Raw genomic sequence first — 20,269 nt, forward strand, 5'->3', positions numbered from 1 at the left:
CGACGCTCCGGCCGACGCTCCGGTCGCCAAATCACCGCTCCGACCGCGGCGGGCCCCACCGAAATACGGACCCCGTAGCCGATCCGGCCGATGGGCGCATGCCTCGGCTTCGGACCGTCGAGACGAGCGCCCCGAACCGCCGTCTCCACAGCGTCTAATAAAGCGTTTCTTTATCCACCGCCTCATTCCCCGGTGGTATTCCATATACTCCGTCTATCTATCTCACCTTGCATTCTCCGAGCCTCCTTCATGCCCGTTGTTTCTCTGGTACTTCGTTCTTTTGCCCGTGGTATCCTCAATGTCGCTCCTCGGCCCTGCCCCTGATATATATACGCCAGCCAGCATCTAACTCACCAACAGAAACTGAAAAGTCACAAGATTCAACATACTCCGTCACCCTTGGCAAGGCGGAACAAACTCCAACAATGACGTCGCACCTGCTCATATCGCCCCCGTCCACGACTGCGATACCGAGTCGTCCATGTCGTCGTTGAACACGCCCCCTCCCATCTCCATGATGCCGTACATGTCCCAGCTCAGGAAGCTCTGCAAGTCGTCGAGATCCAGCGCCTCGCACATGGGCTGGCTGCCCTGGCGCTTCAGCCCCGCGGCGCCGCCCTGCTGCTGCAGCAGCTGCTGAGGGGGCAGGACCGGCCGCTCGTGCTGCAAGCCGCTCGCCTGCGCCGCCTGCGCGCTCAGCCCGACGAGCTGATGGGCCGCCGCGCTGGTGCCGTCCCACGACGCGCTGGCCGCGTTGGGGTTGACGGTGCTCCACGCCGGCGAGTCGGGCACGCTTCCCGTGCCGCCGCCGCTCGAGGACAGCCCCGGCGTCCGCTTCGTGTTGTCGGGGGTGAGGGAGCCGCCGCCGACGCCGCCGGTACGGGCGAGCGAGTGCAGTGGCGGCAGGATGAACTCGGACGACTCGCGTGCGCCGTTTAGCCTGTTGATAGCGTCAGCTTCGGCAGTCTGTGGGGGACAAGAGTGCAAAAGATGGAGTAGTCATGACGTACAGCTCGGAACGGTGCGCCTCGAGCCGGTGCTCCGACTGCAGGCTGCTCACCAGGTCGTCCTGGCTTACGGCTCGCTGCAGCTTGGCGAGCCATCGCTCTATCGTCGTCGACTGCGCGGGTCACACGGTTAGTAGCAGCACGCACACTTGATCAACCAGGGCCGACGTACCAAACTCGAAGCAATCGGAAACAGCGTCGACATGAGCCTCAGCACGCGGTTGTTGCTCTCCACGGCGCGGATGGCCTCCCGCATCTTGGTCTCGGCGTCCGGCCGCGTCGGGTCCAGCAGCCGGGCGACATAGTACAGCATGACGCGGCTGCTGTCGTAGATGAAGAAGGGCAGCAGGCTGTCCGAGAGGAGGCGGGCGCCGTGCTCGGCGGCCTCGGCGAGGATGTCGGCGATCTGGGCGGCGTGGTAATAGCAGTTGGCCTGCATGGTGCGCAGGAACTCGTGGTGCTCGGGGGGGAAGACGACGGGCTTGGGCAGCTTGAAGAGGTCGGGCATGGTGATCTTGTAGAGCTCGAGGTAGTTGTGGTGGTAGGTGCAGTGGATGAGGACGAGGGCGCCCAGCTGGTTCGAGTCGAGGCGCGCGTAGATGGTCTCGGTCGAGTACTCGACAAAGTCGGGCAGCTCGCGGCGCCACAGATGCAGGTCGGCGTCGAGGGCGGCAAAGTGCGAGTCGGGCTGCCAGGGGGGCGGGCGGTCGTCGCCCAGGCCGTGATGCCCGGCGACGTAGCGGACGATGCGCTTCCACAGGGCGACGACGCGAATGTAGTAGGCCATGATGCCCATGTTGGCGGCCGGACGGCGCGGCACAATGGCCGGCGGCAGAAACTGCAGGACGTGGCCGACGCCGAGCGTCTCGGTGACGGAGGGGATGCGCAGGCCGAAGTTGCGCTCGTTGCACGGCAGCTGGATCTTGATGTCGCCCTCGCGCAGCAGCGTCAGCTGGTCGACGCCCGAGCCCGCCCACGCGTCGAGCACGTAGCACGCCCACATGAGGCGCCGTCGCGACTCGCGCGAGGCCACCGACGGCGCCGCCGCGTCGCGCTCGTCGGCGCACAGCACGTCGGCGTTGTACTCGGCGTTGATCTTGAGCGCGTGGGCCATGCGCACCGCGAGGCCGCTGATCATGAGCGCCTGCCCGTACTCGCCGAGGCGGAAGTGGAAGTCGTGGAGGAGGATGGCCGTCTACATGAACAGAGTTCGCGATGTTGCGCGGTGCATCAGCCCCTGAACCCCTGACTGGTCTGATATGATCCCAACATGCACCACCACCCAGCCGCCATCGCACTCGAAAACTTGATAAGAAAAAGGATCAAAAACTCACCATCAGCCGTTGCACTGATATCTTGCCAAAGTTGGCCAGCAGCAAATACTCGGCCCGTCGTGCCCACTGGTTGCCGGCACCCCGGAGCCCTGCCGGCGGCGGCGGCGGCGTCAGGTCACCCGCGCCGCTGCCGAGCAGCAGGAACTTGGCTCCGTGGGCGCAGATGATGTGCAGCAGCGCCGACTCGTCGTCGGACGCGAAGCCGCGGTCCAGCTGGCGCATAAAGGACGGCTTGTGCACAAAGGCGAAGCACCGCAGCGGATGCACGTTGGCAAAGTACTGCTCGACGACGCGGCGCAGGCTGCGACCGGACGGCAGCTCGGGGGAGAGGAGCCTGCATGATGCCCACCAAATGTCAGCTGTGTGTGTGTGTGTCTGCCGAGAAGAAACGCCTTTGGGAAAAGATGTAATATCGCGGGGGGGTTGCTCACCACGATAGCGGATGCGAGGGCGTCACATCGCCGCCGCCACCGCCACCGACCGAGGCAGTAGCAGCAGCAGCAAAGCCCACGCCCTCGCCAGACGCCCTCGCCTCGGCCGAAGCTCTCGACGACGACGCTGCTTCACTTCCGTCCCCACGTCCTTCTGTTGTCGTCGCGGGTCCAGAGGTCGGCAGAGGCGGCGACCGCGGCGACAACGAAGACGCGGCAACCGCATCGTCTTCGCCATCATCGCGCCGCTCGGCCTTGATGTCGACGCTCCCTCCCCCTCCCCTCTTGAGGCTCCTCGTCCAGCGCGGCGCCGACCCCCCATCGTAGACGCACTCGGTCCCCTTGGTCACGCACCGCGCGCACCGCGGCCTGTCGCCGTTGCACTTGGTCTTGCTGAGCCGGCAGCTCTGACACGAGCGGTAGGTGCGGATCTTGCGCAGCGCGCCGACGCCGCCGGGCTTCAAGTTGCTGCCGCTGCTGCTCCCCTCGCCCTTGCCGCCGTCGGCCAGCAGCAGCGATGCGGCGCCGCTGTCGTCGCCCACGCAGTCGAGCTGCAGGCGCTCGCAGTTGCGACACCCGTTGGGACGGCCATCGCACTTGACCTGTGCACCGTGTGGACGTTTCTGATATCAGCCCTGGCTCACTCGTTCATAACCCTCACCTGAAGCTCGCTCTCTCGCTCGCTCACCGCGCGACCGCCGCCGCCGCCGCGCCCGATGATCCACTCGCTTCGGTCCCTCGCTTGGGAGCTTGAGTGGAGGAGAGAGGGTCTCGCTCACCTTTCTCGCCCGACACACGCGACACCCCATGGCCAGGGCACAGAGGGGAAAATTGAACGCCGGTTCTTGAGTTGGTTGTACAGGGGGAAGGTGGGATTGGATAGAGTAACTGCGTTTCAACGGTGAGAACATGGGCAGGATCTCGCCCTCTCACACACTCCCTATCATGCGCTCGTTCTCACTCTCAAGTCTCTCTCTCTCTCTCTCTACTCCAAGTTAGATCCGAGCCAGCGACCGACCACCCGCTGCGGCGGCGGTTTCCAGGCCTGGCCGGGGGGCCCACGGGCGCGCCCGAGGAGCCGCAGGCGCAGGGTCAAAAGGGTTTGGGTTGGTTGACGCTACCGACGGCCCCGGTGACGTGCTCGCCCCCGGTTCCCGCTTTTTGCGGATCGACGTCCCGTCTTTTGCGCTGCAGATGGCGACAGCCGCTAGTTCCGGCCGAGAATTTTGGGGATTGGAGAGGGGCTGGGTTTTTTTTTTCTCGAACGGCTGTTGTGTTTGTGTGGGGGGGGGAGAGGTGTTACTACCGTGACCTGGCCTCGCGCATTTATATCCTGCTGTGATACTGTACCTTGCTTGGTGATGATGGGGTAACTGCTGCCTCCCCGCCGTGCTGCTTTGAATGCTGTGTGCCTGACGGTGAGAAGAGTGAGAGAGAGAAATAGACCTTGAACGTTGCCTCGGCGAGCGGGGAGTTGAGACCAGCAGCACGATGGCGGGGCGAGGGGCCATGAAATCTGACCCTATGTTCAAAACTGGTTTTTCCACGGCGCCGCGCAGAGTACCAGACTGTACGATAGGTGTCGTAGTGTACAAAGTACGAAGCATACATACATATTATATCCGTTTTCTTGACATGCCAAACACACAATGGTGTGCGTTGTTGCCTCGGTGCCGTGCTCGGTGGTATCCAGCCCTATCCATCTCCACGCACCTACTTCCTACATACATCTCCTGGCCCTAGACATGCCGTCGCGCACCTACCAGACAGATCGGAATGTGTCCATGTTCATGTCGAATGATATGATCCTCCCACTTCAACGGCCCCCCGTCCTTATCCGTGAACCTCCCCGGCACTCCTCCCCTCCTCCACCACCGTGCTACTTCCAGTCCAGTCCCGTTTCCGACCTGCTGGCCCGCAACATCACGTCGAGTGCTTGTATGTTATGTTGTCAAGACGGCAGAGTCCGAGCATCCTGACAAGGTTATATTTCCCGCCCAAAGCCCAACATTGGGCTTTTTGTATTCGTTCTTCTTCTGCGCAAACACACACACACACCCTTCCTGTTCACATCACGACAGCGCTCGCCCCCCGTATTCCCGTCCTGACGTGAATACGTACACAGTAATCCATCACGTTACTTGTACCGCTGCTATATCTCCGAGCTCCCCCTCGTCTGTACTGGCTGAAACAGACTGGACTGTGCACCAACGCCTGGGCCAGCCACTGCCCACACCACAAACAAAAAATTACCTATCCATTGCAATCACCGTCGTCATCAACGTCACCCCATTGCTTCCCTTCCCCCCTCCCTCCCCAGTGAACCATTCGATCACCTAACAACACACCACCTCCTCCTGAAGGCAAAGATAACCACCCCGAGAAAGTGCACACGCCCAGGACCGGGGCGTCTACAACACCGTACACGGGTGCCACGGCGCTGCCAGTGTCCCCAACGACCACACGCGGCGCAATTCTAAAAATGCAGTCGCCTATCCGTCCCTCGCTCGCTCCGTACCTGTTCGATCACTCTTTCCGCCCATTGGGCCATAAAACTTACGTCATGTCCTGACACATGTTTGGCATTGCCGCGTCGTTCTTACATCGTAGGCTAGTTGCTTCGAGCCCGCACCCCGTAAAAAGGCTTCATCCACGTCATCAAGCGCAGCGCCGACAAAAACGCGACGTGCGTTGCGTGCTTGGGTGGCTACTTCTCCATCGGTCAAATATTGTGTAAATAGAGTCCAATACCCCCTTGCGGTCACCCGTGCACCAATCCTTCGCCACGTTCGACGTTTGTTAGAGCCAGCCATATAGACGCGGAGATCCAGTCAACGGTGTTCTCGCAAATTAATCTTCATATTGCCTCCGAATCGATTCCATCTGCCCTATCGCGCACATAACCGATCCGTCTAGCCCTCGTCGCACGCCCTCTACCAACAGCAAGATCATCCTCCGTTCCATGCCGTTTTCCGTCCTGGTGGCATATGCCGCCATTCTGTCGGTCTCTTCATGTAGCTCAGCGCCGGAATTGCTCAAGTTCGAATGGGTTACGGGGGTACGTTCGCCATGCACCCTCGGCATCGAAACAGTCAACGTTGACGTCCATTTCAATGATTCTCCCATTAACCCCCCCTCCCCAAAAAGAAACACACCAAAAATCCGCCCTCTCCATCAGTATCAACACGGAAACAGCTAATTCTCTCTTCGTCTTTCATCTCAGAAATGCTCCCAGCAACTGCAGGAATGCTTCGCCATAGTCGTTGTCCCAAGCACATCATCCAGGAAGAGACAGGTGTTCTCGAAGTGCAACAACCATTTTCCGGTAATGGCGCGCGCCCTCCAGATCGCCTTTTTTTGTTCCCCTATCGCGTATATACCCTTATACTAGTCATCCATGCCACTGACAAGAAGTTTTAATCTTCATAGTGTTTGGACACCGGCGATGAGTGTTTCATCAACTCCTGGAAGCGCGAGGCATCCTGCTCCGACCACGGTAGCACACTAGACTTCATGTGCCCCGGCTGCAGCGATTGCCCCGAGTCATCACGTTCAGCTTCGATCACGGATGGGGGTACGCCCAGGGTAGGCTAAGCGAATACGGTTGTTAGAAGATCACTACTGTGTAGTCTAGACGCTAGGGTTGAATTATCACTCGGTCAGGTATCCTCAAGTGCGCAGCTCCCACGTCCAAGTTCCGCCATGGCACCGTCGCGCCGCAAATCGACATTACGTCTTGTTAGCTGAGTCCTCAGGCACATACACCCTCGGAGAAGGCAAAAATGATGATACTAGAGGAAAGAAAGAGTTAGCTGGACGACCGACGAACACCAGACCGCAAGCTCTCCATGGTGCGGTGCGAGGGTCGACTAGCTACACTCGTGCGTGTACACGAATCGCTTCAGGAGATGGACACCCCGGCCACGTGGCCCAACGTTAGGCGTTCGAGTCTCGGTCCAAGCTGCGTGTAATACGTTGTGACTTGCAGTGAGATATCGTCGCGTCAATTACTTTCGCGTCACTCTCAATCTCGGCGCGCGCAAGGCTTTATCATGCACTCTTTAGACGTTGCTCACGTTTGCGCGCCACACATAAATGTCTAGAATAAAAGTCTCGACGCGACCTGATGCTATCCGGCACCACCATGCAATTGCCATGAACTTGGCCACAGAGCCCTCATCACTCCTCCATCTCTTCGTCGGCTGCCTCTGCCGCCGCCGCCGCGTCGGCCTCCTTGCGCGACTTGAATTGCGCCGCCCAGTCCTGCGCCTTGGCCATGACCCGCTCCCGGCCCTTGGGATCGAGCTTCTCCTCCCACTCTGCCCAGCGCCGGAACCACCTCTCGGCCTGCTGCGGCTTCAGGCCCTTGACACGAGTCCGGCGCTCGAACACGTCCCGCACTGCCGCTTGATCCGCCTCCGCGCCTCGTCTCGTCTCCAGGTCCAGCAGCTGGCTCCAGAGATCGCCCTTCTTCGGCCACGTCGACAGGAGACCCTCGAACATGGTGCGACCCCGCTCCGGCTCGCCGTTGTCCGACATGAACTCGAGCGCGGCGAACCCGCTGATGATGGCCTGGTGATGTCGCTTGTCCAGTTGCTGCGTCGCGCGCGGCAACAGAGCACGTGCCCGCGAAGGGTCGTTATTCGTGTGATGCAGGAAGTGCGCGTAGTTGGTCCACACCTTGGGAGACTTTGCTCCGAATTTCTTGACCATCGTCTCAAAGAGCGCATCGGCATCCTGCACGACTTCCAGTTAGCTTCCGTGTGAATGATCCATCTAACCCTGCCGCGTGTGTGCTTACCTTCTGCTTGTTCAACCCAATGTAATTACTCGCCAGCTTCTCGTGCACCGTCTGCTCGTCGTTGTATTGGCACGCGCGCTTGAACACGTCCTCCACGGTCTGCTTGCTGCCGTAAGCGACTTCCAGGTTGAGGTACGCCACCCACACGTTGAGCTTCTCCGTCTCCTCTCGGATGTTGATGCTCTTGATAGCGCGCTCGGCGACTTCTCTGGCCTTGGACAGGTCGCTCACCTGCATCTGGAACGACATGTAGGCGATCCAGAGCGCAGATGAGTCTGGCTGCCCTAGAAGCAGTCGTTCGTAGTCGCTCGACGTTTGCGGGCCATGTGCGTCGAGTTCGGCCGTCTTATCCACCTGGACTTCGCCCTTTCTTCTCCGCTTCTTCTTTTCAGCAACAATCTGCTCCCCGTCGTCGGACCCTGCATCAGGCTCGTCAAATGGGTCTTCCGCCCAGGCTGACTTTTTGCCCAAGCCGAGGCCGCTCCCCTTGGCGCTGGCGCTGGCGCTGGGGGCATCTTCCATCTCTTCATCGTCGTCACTGCCTTCGTCTTGGTCGTCCTCAACTTCTTCATTCTCAGAGTCAGAGTCAGAGTCATCCATGTTATCTGTGCCAAGGATTTTGAGCAAGGCACCCTCGTCCATCTCGACATCTTCGTCGCTCTCATCCTCCAGGGCCGCGCCAGCATCCGAGCCCATATCGCTATCCTCGTCATCAAATAATGACGGTTTCAAGCCGAACGAAATTCGTCGCTTGTCGGCATCCACCTCGAGAACCTTGGCCTTGACCACGTCGCCCTCCTTGTAGAGCTTCGTCGCGTCCTTGACGGCCTTGTCGGCCATTTGGCTACGGTGGCACAGACCACTCACGTTGGCAGAGTTATCGACGAGAATGAATGCACCAAACTCCTCGACCTTGCGCACCTTGCCCGTCACGACCTGGCCCTCTTTAATATCCTTAAAGGTCATCGGCGGGGTGTAGTCTTCCTCCACCATGGAAGCTTTGAGGCTGAGCTCGACCTGGCGCAAGGCGGCATCAACAGCGATGACACGGCCTTTGACCAGCTGATCAATCTGGAACTGGTCTTTCCACTCCTTCAAGAAGCGGTCTGACAAATTTGCAATCTTGACAAGAGCCGTCACTTGTCCACCGAGGAGGACGAAGAGGCCCTTGTCAGCGACATTCTTCACGAAGCCGCGAACAATATCGCCGCTGGAGATCTGGGAAAAGCTGCTGATCTCCTTGTCGGCCACTGGCAGCGCCGAGCTCATAATGCGCGAGGGGCGGAGCGACAGGCGGAGTCGCTTGTTGGGGGCGTCCACTTCCACCACCGAAACACGCACAATGTCGTTCTTCTTGTACTCGGAGGTGTCGATGTCGTCGAAGTTATCGACCATGTCAGGCAGGTGGACAGGGCCCGAGACGGTCTCGCTAAGTTTAATCAACACTTGGCGCTCGTTGACCTTGGTGATACGACCAGGCAAGAACATATTTGGCTTCAGGCTGGCCCAGGTGATGGATTCGGAGGAGCTCGACGATCGTGCCGAGAGATCCAGGTGCTTGTTCTCGGTATCGACGGAGGTAACCTTCACACGCAAGGCAGAGCCGATGGGAAAGTGGGCGTGCAAGTCGTTGAGCAGCGAAGAGTCATCTGACGCCTCCATGGCAGAGACACGGCCGCGGACGTTGGGCGACAGATTCACCCACAAGTACTGGGGGGTGACGTTGTTGACAAAGGCGACGTGCGTCTCTCCAACCTTGATCGACTCCAGGGCGAGGGGTTCCGCGACCTCGCTCTTCAAATCACTGGGCTTCGCTGACAGCTCCAGAACCGAGTGAGCCGAGCGGTGTGACAGAGGGAGAAAGCGATGGTCCTTCGCGTCATGGACACCAATGACCTTGACCTTCAGCTGCTGCTTCTTACGGAACTTGTCCAGGGGATCTTTGGGGTCGGGGATGTCGTCCCATTTGTCAAAGACTTGAGAAACATCGATGCGACCCTGTACACCGGTACCCACTAGCTGGACGTTCAGCTGCGTCTGCTTAACGGATGTGATGCTGGCCTGCACAATGCTGCCGACCTTAAGGCCATCCTCGGGTGCTGGGGCCTTTTCCACACGCTTCGGCTTCTCCGCTTGCTCGGGTGCAGATGAGGGAGCTACCATGACGCGACGCAGCTCCGGAATGGTCGATACAACCTTGACTTCGATAGACTGGTATTTCTGCAGGCCAAAGTCGGGCAAGCTCTGGGCGTCGGCAGGCAGTCTGGCCCTGGGCAGCAGCGCGTGGAGACTTCCAGAGAACTGAACGAAAACGGCGCTTTGGGTAATGTTCCGCACAAATCCAGAGAGAACGCTGCCGATCTTGACCTCTTCAAATGTCGACGGCAGCTTTCCATCCTTGGCAGCCTCGACCAGACTGGCCTTTTGGGTAAGAATGATGGCGCGGCGCTGATCATTCTTGTCAATCACCGCAAGGTTTGACAGAGTTTGCCCGGTCGAGATGCGCTTCAGGGAAAACTGAACCTTGGACGCCGATTTGTTGTCTGTCAGATGGCCCACGGGCAGGATGGCCTTGAGCTGGCTGTCGGCTAGCTCTACAAAGACCTGGTCCTCGGTCTTTTGTGTCACCTTGCCGGAGACTATGTCACCCAGCTTGATGTTCTTGAGCGCCGTCTGCTTCTCCAGGCCGAAAGCGCCCGGATCTTTGCAGGACACGACCAGTCGTCTTTGGTCGGGGTCGACATCCAGGACGTAAACGTTGACGACCTGGCCCACACGGAAGTGCTCATTGGGGTCGCGTATATATGCCTCGCTCATTTCAGAGACCGGGAGGAAGCCTCGCAGGGGACCGTAAAACTTGACGTGAGCACCGTTGGGCTGAAGCTTGACGATGGTGCCTAGGACCTGCATGCCAACGCTAACCTCGTTGTAGGACTTGATGGGTGGTGCGTCCGAGTTGACGAGTGTCTTTTTGAGCGTGAGGCGCATAGTCCTCTTGGCTGGATTCGTGGAGAGGACCCTGGCTTTGACCTTCATTCCCTCGCGAAACTTCTTTTCGGGGTGCTGGAGGCGAATGTCGGACATGTGACGATCCGGCACGAAGCCGTTGATGCCCTCTGCCAGCTTGAGAATCAAGCCAGCCACGCCATCCTCCTTGATGACAAGTCTCTCGATTTCGCAGTTGACCACCGCCCCGACGGGAACGTCCTCGAGGCGAATGTATTGCTGCTCGAGGATGGTCTTCTCGAAGGAGATGTGGAATATGCCATCCATCTCACTGTAGCCAATTACACGACCCTTATGGACGGATCCGACCTGGTAAGGGCCGCTCGTCTGATAGAGCGCATCCACCTTACCGTCCTTGACCCGTGAAATGTGCACGAAGCCGCTGAGTCCAGCGACACCTGTGTCCACAAAGAGCCCAATCTCGGACTCGACATGGCGAACCGTGCACTTCTCCACAAGCGACGAGACGGGGAGCACGACGGTCGGCAGGTTGTTGGCATCCTGAGCAGGATACATTCGACTCAGAGAAGTGATATGCGGCAGCAGCGAGATGCCTAGCTTGGGGTCCTTTGCCGTCGGAAAGTTGCAGATGACCCGGGCCTTGATTTTGCTGCCGACCTTGCAGGCCTCTTCCAGATTCGTGTCGTTGGGGCCCACGCCAGAGTGTACAAGATCGGCCGTGACATCCAGACTGCCCATGACCTTGCCGGCAAGGCCACGGCGGTCGGCGTGCGAGACAAGGACATCGACAGCGGTGCCAGGCAAGAAAGTGCTGATTGTAGTTGCCTCGGTAGGCACGGCTTTGACATTTCCCAGTGCCTTTTGCAGCAGCGAAAGCTGAACGACTTTGCCCTTGCCCTGGCCGGTAACATGGCACAGGAAGACGGATCCGGGCTGCAACCGGTCTCGATCTATGCTTGGGTCGATCTCTCCTGTCGGTAAGAAAGCGCGGAGTCCTGAAATACCAATATCCATGACACAGCCACGGTCCTCGACGCTGACGACGGCGGCCATGACGGTGCTGTTGGGAACAAGATCGTCTTTGTCAAGGCCCTCGTTGGTTTCGGCAGGTCGCAGAGATAGGTTGATTTTTCTCCTGGCCTTGCCGGTAACCGCTGACTCGTCCAACGTCGATACGACGTACAGCCTTAGGTACTGTCCGACGGCGAACAGGCTCTTGAGATCAACGTTGCTTTCGTCGGAGGATTCTTCATCGTCGTCGCCGTCGCCGTCGTCTTTCTCGACCGCGTTGCTTTGCAGTCTGTCAGTCAGCTGCTCGGAGATGGCGACAATCGAGACGCGGCCCGCGAGGTTGTTGGGCAGGGCGATCTCGAGGTCAAGACGGTTGATGCGCGTCACCTGTCCGAGGACGAGCGAGCCCTTGACCAGTTTCTGCGCCGGGTCAGCTTCCAGCCCGCAGTACAGCTCCAATGGAAGTGAATATTACCTTGAAGTTGAGACTCTCCACCTTCACAGTGCCTTCAGTATTTTTCTTGCTGGAGCCGGGCTTGCCGTCGCTCTTGAGTGACACCTTGCGCTTCTTCTTCTTTTGCGCCTTGCCGCCCGTGTCGAATTCGTCGTCGCGCATGGCATCGGCCTTGGCCTCCAATTGGATCTGCTTCTGCTCCAGGGGTGTCAAGACGCTGCCGCCGCCACGGGGAAAGATGGGCTCGTCATCCTTGAGCAGGGAGACGACGGGCGCCTTGGGTTCGGCGGGCTTCTTGGAGGGCTTGCTCGCGGGGGTTGCATCTTTTGCCGTCGCATCGTTTTTGGAGGGGCGGGCCTCCTTCAGTTTCTTGGCCGTCTTTGACGGAGGAGGGCCCCCGGGGGCCTCCTTGCGCTTGAGGTTGCTCATGGCGGCCGTGCGTGGTCGCAAGATGCAATGCAAGCGACTGCGCTGTGCCCGATGGTCGTGATCCTCCAAGTCGGCTGCACAGAACAGAGGCGTCGATAATTTTTTGCTGGGCGGGACGCGATAAGCGATAAGCAGCGGGTCGGACCTTGCAGATTCCGAGCAGTTGTTCCGGCCCCGCCTCGCACGTTCTGGTCCACAGGGGTCCTGGGGCCCTTTCGCTGGAGCCCCACCTAAAACTTCAGCACCCAACATCTGCCGTCCATCACGGTATCAATCTACCCGACACCAGGACGTTTGAATTCAAAAAAGTGAGGGCAGCAATGCCAGCCTAACACAACTGGGCAATACGTTAAAGTTGACAGTTGACGTCAAGTCTGCCCTGTCCAGTGCTACCAGAGAGCTGGATATACAATCTCAGGCCGGCCCTCAGTCGGGGCACTGTATTTACGACTACCTAGTACAGTATACGGTTCATTCCGTCTCTGATGCTCATGTGCTGTAGCACACAACATAGGGCCATGTGGTCAGCCGCAGGCACGACCAGATTATTATCAACAATGTAGAAGTAATGAGCTACAAAGAGCATGTTCTCGGAAGCGATGTAGCCACTACTTTCTGGCAAATACCGTCCGGGTGACACTTCGGATACTCCCGACCTGGACCGCCCGGATATGTCCCGAGACAATGACACTCTACGCCATAATCCAAGCCCCTCTCGCTTATACAACCGGCCCCAGATCCAGCATATACGATATAGGAAGCTACACCGGCTGCAAACCATGATCCATCATCGTGCGGGGTCATAGTCCGCATGCTGCGCGTGATACATCGCATGCTGTGCATGCAGCGCAACTTTCATGCACGAAGAAAATCCCACGCCAAGTCACGACCAGTGACGAAGCATGCTTATATGAGGTATGGTTATTATTTTGGGTAGTATAGTACGGACTACAGGCTGGTGTCCCCAAGCAACGACGGTGGTGCTGCAGAGCTAAGAGCTATATACACGTGCTTGGTGTCTAGGCGCCCCAGCACAACACACGATATCTCTCCCGGGCAGTTGGAAACGTCCATTGCAGCGGCGGTTGGCCAAGCGTTACCCAGCTCATGCGTCTACGGCTGCAGGACGCCTCCTTGATCGGCATTTTCCTTCCGTGTAACTTCTCAACGGCAGGTAAGGGAGGCCGTGGCTGGAAGGCCGCCAATGGACATGCCGTAGGGCATGAGGAGAGGGGGGGACGGCAGCAATCTGCGTCGAGCGCGCCATCGGCCGAGTCCTTGTCTGCTACAGAACGGGAAGGCCATACACCTTGTCGCTCAACCTGGAGGCCCAAGCTCCATGCATAAACGAAAGCTTGGTTCCACGAGACCGTATCGTTGTGTTCGTGCCTGACGATCGCCGTTGCTGATCAGGATCCGGTATCACGCGAGCATGGCAACCGAACAACAGGTCATCATCCCCGAGGCTAATGGTTGACTCGACGTATGTGACCTGTACCTTGATTTGGATCGCACCGGCGTCATGTCCCAAAGCCACGCTATTAACCTTGGTAGGCATTGCTTATGCTCTCGGCCAGCATTGTTGGCCTTGTAGAACAAGGACATTTAGTTACCTGCCTAATCTGTGAGCTCACCACGCAGGCGTGGGAGTGGTCCAGAGGAGCGCTCTACCTAGTTATACAAAGTACTCCAGAGAAAACGGCCAACATATCAATCGAGAGCTCTCATTGTACCTGCCAGGTCAGGAAGCAGCGAAGGGTCCTTTCTCTCCCCAACACCTGTTTGCTATGTCGTGTGACCTATCGGCAATGGTCGTCTTTGTTCGCTTGGGTGCGGGGAAACTCTGAAAAAGCAGATGTGGTGCGGCATCGCGCACAAGCATAACTTTTCGGTTCTTACTCATTGCGACCTTGACTAGACGCGTATACAGACTTTTGATGTAGCATGTACGAGAGTTCGCGTTTACTGTTCGTTGCCAGTATGATGGACGGACGGACATATAAAGCCAGCCAGGGCCGTCTAGGACCGCATAGTCTAGTCGTAGAGCAGCATCCAAGGCACGAGTTCATTGTTCGGCTTTGCCCGCGCTTGCAATCCATCATGCAGACATTTGGTGCATTCCTCGCTGCCCTCGTGGCCACCGGCTGCCTCGCTGCCGCCCTCCCGGCAGAGTCGCAGGGCGGCTTCTCAGTGCCCGTAGTCCGCAACACTGAGGCGGAAACGAACGGGTTCGCCGCCTTGCAGAGGACGCTCAACAAGTTCAACATGGTCATGCCCAGCCCTGACGAACTCAGGGAGGCGGCGACCCACTCCAAGGTCAAAACGGTCGACAGGTTGACGACGATCAACGACAAGAGATGGACCGGACATGTCGCCACCCAGCCCCTGGCCCAAGATTCCATGTACATCACCGAGGTGCACATTGGCACGCCGGCTCAAAAGTTGCGGCTCGACATTGACACTGGATCAAGCGACCTGTGGGTCTTCAGCACGGCGCTGCCTCCGGACCAGGTGAACGGCCAGAGGCTCTATAACCCAAAGAGGAGTCAATCTGCCAAAAAGCTCGAGGGCGCTACTTGGAAGATCCACTACGCCGATCAAAGCGGCAGCAGCGGGGACGTCTATATCGACAACGTCAGTATCGGCGGCTTGAGAATCAAGGGCCAGGCAGTCGGGGCGGCCAAAGAGGTCAGCAGGCAATTCACTAAGACACCCGACTGTGACGGATTGCTCGGCTTGGCCTTTAGCTCTCTCAACACGATTAGGCCCAAGCCACAGCTCACCTTTTTGGACACGGCAAAGGGGCATATCAAGCAGTCGCTGTTCACAGCTAACCTCAACCACCACGCCAGTAGGTATCGCCCGCTTCGCGTCGATGATGTGCCAAGATTGGAGTCGCGCTCGATGACTGACTGACTGACTGACTGACTGCTTGCTCTCGCTTAGACGGGACATACAATTTTGGGTTCATTGACAAGAAGGAGCACAAGGGCCCCATCACCTACACCCCAGTCAACAACACCCAGGGCTTCTGGGGATTCAGCTCTCCGGGATACGTCATCGATGGAGTGTACTATGAGCAGAAGGTAGACTCCATCGTCGACACCGGCACCACGCTCATGTATGTGCCCGAGAACATTGTCGATCAATACTGGCTTCCAATTCCAGGAGCGATACTGTACTGGTGGTCGTGGGCATATCTCTTTCCATGCGACACGAAGCTCCCTGATTTCGCGTACAAGGTGGAGGGTTCCATGGTCACGATTCCCGGCGAATATCTCGACCATGGCTTTATCGGCACGCTCGAGGGGGTTAGATTGTGCTATGGCGGCCTGCAGAGCAACCGTCCCTTGCGCGGCTTCAGCATCCACGGAGACGTGGCGCTCAAGTCGTCGTTGGTTGTCTTTGATGAGGGCAACATGAGGCTGGGCTTTGCGCCCAAGTTGTGAGACAAGAACGGCGAGGCGAAGCGAGGCACTGCGCGAGCATCGAGCTCTTGCCAGAACCGACGAGTCGAGCAGCGCGGGGCCAGCGCGCGCGGTGCATCGCGACGCACCTTTGCTGTCAGATGGCAACTTGCTCCGTATATTGCCTCTGGCGGCGCACAATGGAGACGAGTACGCTGCGCGAAACAGTCGTATGTCAAGCACCCAACTTCGATTCGACAATGATGTACGTTACAGACGTTAGGATGGTACTTGGAATTAGCAATAAGACTTGTGCTGTGTTTGTGCGCGTTGGGAACTCTCTTCATTCGTGCCTGACTGACATGACTCGGTTCACGGTGCGAGCATTGAGGTGAAGTGCCAGCGGACGGTACGAGACTGCGGCTCTCCTATGTTAGATGATAGGTTGATGTTGAGATTTCATGGCTCAGGTAAAGTAGAAAAACCTCGGCAGTCGCCGTTTGGAAGCTTGGGGCCCCGGTCGCCTACATGCCCTTTGGCTCCTCCTCCAAGCAGGCACGCTCCACGGCAGGGATCCATCATTCGCTGGCGCCGATTTGTTGGTTGGCGGGCGCCTCACCCCCACCAGCCCATCCATTCCAGGGCGGGCAGTGATTGATCCATCCATGACCCGATGCCCGGGATACAGCACCCGACAGTGGAGGAGTGGGTGCCACTGAGTAACCTAGGTACTAGCTCTTAGGCGGCGGGGCACCCATCCCAGGCGCCCCCTCCAGGCACCCGTGGGCCACTGCCCGTCATCCATTCGTGCTCCAGCGGCCCTGTATGTACGGTAGGTAAGGTACGCACTGTAGGCCAGCGCCCGTGCGCCATGTGATGAAAGCTGGAGGCGACTTGGCTCGAACCTCAACAGAAATCACATTCTCTCACTCCTCGGCATAGCACCACCGCATCTCGACCGACGCGAGTTGGATGACGTGGCGGCGCCCCGACGCGCCTCCCATGGAACCACTCGCATCCGCCGCCACGACCCCAACCATAACCACGGCCACGACCACCTTCGCGCGACCACCGCCGCCGCATGATGCTCCCGCGAAAGAGACAGCGCCCCAACCCGGCAGCCGTCAGCTCCGCCAGTCTGCCGACCACGGCCGTGTCGCCGCACATTGCTACGTCACAGGCCGCGACCTCAGCTGCCTCGGAGCCGGGCCTCGGCCAGCACCGCGAGCCCCATATGCCGCACCCGCTGCCCTCGGACCCCAGCGCCGCGTCGAACCCGGAAGTTGGCCATCATAATAAAGAGGTACGGAGTCCACTCTTGAACGCATCATCGTCGTCGTCGTCCCCGCTGACCCTCAACCCCGCCGCCGCCTCGACAGCTGCGCAAGGCAAAGAGCTGGTACGGATCGTGGCCGCGCACCCCCAACAAGGCATCTGCTTCGACATCTGTCGCGAGAGAAAACATTCTCGGAGGGACCGTCCGCTCCAGAGGAGCCCCCGACCTGAGTCGTTTCGATCCCAAAAAGGGCGACGACACGGCGAGTCTGCGCAGCGCTCACGCCTCGTCACTCTCCAAGGTCCCCGAGGACGCGCCGCCAGAGTCCGCCACCTCCACCAACGCCCTCGCAGACGCAAACGACGAGCCGAAGCAGGAGGTTCAGTCCGAATTGAAGCCCGCAGCGGCCGACAGACAAGACGGCAGTCGAGACCCGACTGATCAGCAGACGACCGCCGTCACAGCAGCTCCGCAAAAAGCGGCGGCGGCGGCGGCATCATCTGGCAGTTGGCTTGGGTGGTGGTCAAGAACGCCCAACACAGCATCAGACACCGAAATGACAAAATCACCCGCACCGCCCGACGATGCGGCCGACGAGGCCAGACCGAGCACACCTCCCGTACAGACGGCGGCGGACCAGCCGTCCGCAGACCCTCCACAGAGCGAACCGCCGCCGCCATCGTCATCGTGGTTCGGGTTCCTGGGCGCCTCGAGCACCACCCCCTCGGTGAAGCAGGACCCGGCTTCCAATACAGACGCGACAGCCAAGGAACCCGAGGACGTTGTCATGGAAGACGCCCCTCCTCCACCGAAGCCGGAGGCTGAGCCGGCGCCGAAAGCCGGCTCGACCTGGGCGTTTTGGTCAAGAGACTCCCCCAACAAGGGCGGCAAGCAACCTGACCCAGAGTCCGGCGAGATCGCCGTGATGGGAGAAGGCTCCGAGGCACACCCCACGCCGATGGCCGAGGGCGATGTCTCGAGCCCGCCGGCTAAGCCTTCCAAGGCAGACGTCAAGGCCAGGGAGGGTAGGTCGACATGGCGGCGCGGCAAGAGAGCCAGGCCCGCGTCCATGGACACAGAGTCGCCGACGCCGACGCCCCCCAATGGCTCCGTCGCAGACAAGGCCGCGGCAGAGCCTGCAGTACGTCCTCAGACGGAAACGAAGGCCGTAGCAAAGGTGGACGCAGCCAAGGCCGTTACCGCCGAACCCGAGTCGACGCCCAAGACCCCACCCAATCTGCTCCTCCCGTCCTTCACCAGCACATATCAGATGAAGGAGGACCCGTCCATCCTGTCGCAGATCAAGAGTTTCCTCCTGCGCACCTCGCAGCCGGCCGCGAACCACGTCTTCCGCGTCAAAGACCCGCCTAAGATCCGTAAGGCCATCGCCATTGGCGTCCACGGCCTCTTCCCCGCGACGTACCTGCGGCCCATGATCGGGCAACCGACGGGCACGTCGCTGCGCTTCGCCAGCCTGTGCGCCGACGCGATCCGGCGGTGGGCCGACGCGCACGGCTGCGGCGGCGAGGACTGTGAGATCGAAAAGGTGGCGCTCGAGGGCGAGGGTCGCATCAGCGACCGCGTCGACAACCTGTGGAAGCTGCTGCTCAACTGGATCGAGCACATACGCGCCGCCGACCTCATCCTCATCGCCTCCCACTCTCAGGGCGTTCCCGTCAGCGTCATGCTGCTCGAGAAGCTCATCGACCTCGGCATCGTGACAAACGCCCGCATCGGCGTCTGCGCCATGGCCGGCGTCGCCCTCGGGCCCTTTCCCGACTACAAGTCTAGCATCCTCATGGGCTCGGCCGCGGAGCTGTGGGACTTTGGCAACCCGTTGAGCGTCAACTCGCAGCGCTTCGAGGCGGCCATGCAGCGTGTCCTCGACTACGGCGCGCGCATCACCTTTATTGGGAGCATCGACGACCAGCTCGTGCCCATGGAGGTAAGCCTAGCTGTCCTTTTCAATCCTGAGCCTCTCCTTCGCCCTCTCTTCTCGATCAACGCATGCTAACATGCCCGGCAGTCGGCCGTCTACTCTCCCGCCAGCCACCCCTACATCTACCGCGCCGTCTTCATCGATGGGCGCGTCCACGCCCCAGATTTCATCGCCCATCTCGTCGGCTTCGCCCTCAAGCTGCGCAACCTCGGCGTCTCGGACCACGGCCTCGTGCGTGAGCTCTCCGCCCCGCTCGCGGGCAGCCTCTACTCGGGCGAGGGCCACTCGCGCCTTTACTACGACGCCGCCGTTTACGACCTCGCCGTCGCCCACGCCCTCGAGACCACGTCCGTCGCGCCCGGCACCCCCTGCGAGATGCGCCGCCCCGCCGCTGCAGCAGCAGCTGCCGCTGTCTCGTCTTCTTCGTCGTCGTCGGTCAAGGGCGGCGCGGGTGCGCCAGCTACGGCAGCAAGCGGAGGAGCAGGCAGTCTAGGCAGCAACGCGGCCACGGCCCCCCTCCTCGCCAGCCCGAACCCGTACGTCCTGCCGTGGATCATGCGCGGCGTCCTCGAGGAGGACTTTGTGCGCACCGAGCTGCACGCCGAGACGGAGGAGCTGTTGCGCAAGTTTGACGACTGGCGGCCCGCCAACAAGGCCCTCAAGGACGTCAAGTACCGCCTTGAGGCGGTGCGCTCCAAGCTGTGAGCCGGGGGCGCATCGTCTCTCCCTCTCTCCTCTGTGCCTCCCCCCCCTTTCGCCGATCAACATCCATCTCCTGTCCTCTTTACCCTCCGCATTTCCACCTCACCATACCTCCCCACCACCTCCGCAACCACTCCCATCTACTATCTTGTACGGCCAAGGGGGAAGGGAAGGCGTATACGCAGTGGCGGCGTAGGCGCGTCATCATCATATCATCATCGTGGTCCACGCGAATCTAAAAGGAGGCAACAATTGTTGTTTTGTTTTTTCTGGTGTGATTTGGGTCGAGGAATGTCTGGTGTTGGGATTACATACACACACAATCAGCGAGCGATGATGTTTAGAATACCTTATAGAGAGCAATACACACACACACACACACACACACACACACACACACATACACATGGCGCAGGATAAGAGCCATCGTCACCAACATCGTCGTGGGCATCATGAGCACCACCGCGGTCAAGGTCATCACCACCACCATCATAAATAATCACCACAACAC

At 59.5% G+C, this 20,269-nt stretch overlaps 4 protein-coding genes across 4 annotated transcripts; 2 read left to right on the forward strand and 2 right to left on the reverse strand.

Moving 5' to 3' along the window:
• Nucleotides 1–17: 17 nt before the first annotated feature.
• Nucleotides 18–3,871, reverse strand: JDV02_002812 (uncharacterized protein). Its single transcript, XM_047983885.1, has 6 exons — nt 3,552–3,871; nt 2,773–3,374; nt 2,342–2,675; nt 1,180–2,202; nt 1,011–1,120; nt 18–940 (listed from the first exon to the last, which is right to left on the reverse strand). The coding sequence occupies exons 1-6, from the start codon at nt 3,681–3,683 to the stop codon at nt 442–444; spliced, it is 2,700 nt and encodes an 899-aa protein (XP_047839857.1). The 5' UTR covers nt 3,684–3,871; the 3' UTR covers nt 18–441.
• A 2,900-nt stretch (nt 3,872–6,771) lies between these two features.
• RRP5 (rRNA biogenesis protein rrp5) lies at nt 6,772–12,494 on the reverse strand. Its single transcript, XM_047983886.1, has 3 exons — nt 12,027–12,494; nt 7,574–11,971; nt 6,772–7,509 (listed from the first exon to the last, which is right to left on the reverse strand). The coding sequence occupies exons 1-3, from the start codon at nt 12,432–12,434 to the stop codon at nt 6,952–6,954; spliced, it is 5,364 nt and encodes a 1,787-aa protein (XP_047839858.1). The 5' UTR covers nt 12,435–12,494; the 3' UTR covers nt 6,772–6,951.
• A 2,040-nt stretch (nt 12,495–14,534) lies between these two features.
• Nucleotides 14,535–15,883, forward strand: JDV02_002814 (uncharacterized protein; the record flags this gene model as incomplete). The annotated part of the gene is made up of 2 exons (XM_047983887.1): nt 14,535–15,285; nt 15,381–15,883. The coding sequence occupies 2 exons, from the start codon at nt 14,535–14,537 to the stop codon at nt 15,881–15,883; spliced, it is 1,254 nt and encodes a 417-aa protein (XP_047839859.1).
• Nucleotides 15,884–16,671: 788 nt separating this feature from the next.
• JDV02_002815 (uncharacterized protein) lies at nt 16,672–20,142 on the forward strand. Its single transcript, XM_047983888.1, has 3 exons — nt 16,672–17,144; nt 17,221–19,062; nt 19,144–20,142. Exons 1-3 carry the CDS (start codon nt 16,923–16,925, stop codon nt 19,759–19,761), a joined length of 2,682 nt encoding a protein of 893 aa, XP_047839860.1. The 5' UTR covers nt 16,672–16,922; the 3' UTR covers nt 19,762–20,142.
• The last annotated feature ends 127 nt before the right edge of the window (nt 20,143–20,269 follow it).

Source organism: Purpureocillium takamizusanense, chromosome 2 (genome assembly GCF_022605165.1).
Source record: "Purpureocillium takamizusanense chromosome 2, complete sequence".
Taxonomy (NCBI): domain Eukaryota; kingdom Fungi; phylum Ascomycota; class Sordariomycetes; order Hypocreales; family Ophiocordycipitaceae; genus Purpureocillium; species Purpureocillium takamizusanense.

Bases quoted from the DNA above. Each gene is read 5' to 3' on its own strand.
- RRP5 (XM_047983886.1), bottom strand. From the start codon at position 12,434: ATGAGCAACCTCAAGCGCAAGGAGGCCCCCGGGGGCCCTCCTCCGTCA. The intron at 11,972-12,026 runs GTAATATTCACT...GACCCGGCGCAG, and splicing joins TGGAGAGTCTCAACTTCAAG to AAACTGGTCAAGGGCTCGCT. The intron at 7,510-7,573 runs GTAAGCACACAC...GAAGTCGTGCAG, and splicing joins TTGGGTTGAACAAGCAGAAG to GATGCCGATGCGCTCTTTGA.
- JDV02_002812 (XM_047983885.1), bottom strand. From the start codon at position 3,683: ATGTTCTCACCGTTGAAACGCAGTTACTCTATCCAATCCCACCTTCCC. The intron at 2,203-2,341 runs GTGAGTTTTTGA...CTGTTCATGTAG, and splicing joins TATCAGTGCAACGGCTGATG to ACGGCCATCCTCCTCCACGA. The intron at 1,121-1,179 runs GTACGTCGGCCC...TGACCCGCGCAG, and splicing joins TTCCGATTGCTTCGAGTTTG to TCGACGACGATAGAGCGATG.
- JDV02_002815 (XM_047983888.1), top strand. From the start codon at position 16,923: ATGATGCTCCCGCGAAAGAGACAGCGCCCCAACCCGGCAGCCGTCAGC. The intron at 17,145-17,220 runs GTACGGAGTCCA...CCGCCTCGACAG, and splicing joins TTGGCCATCATAATAAAGAG to CTGCGCAAGGCAAAGAGCTG. The intron at 19,063-19,143 runs GTAAGCCTAGCT...CATGCCCGGCAG, and splicing joins ACCAGCTCGTGCCCATGGAG to TCGGCCGTCTACTCTCCCGC.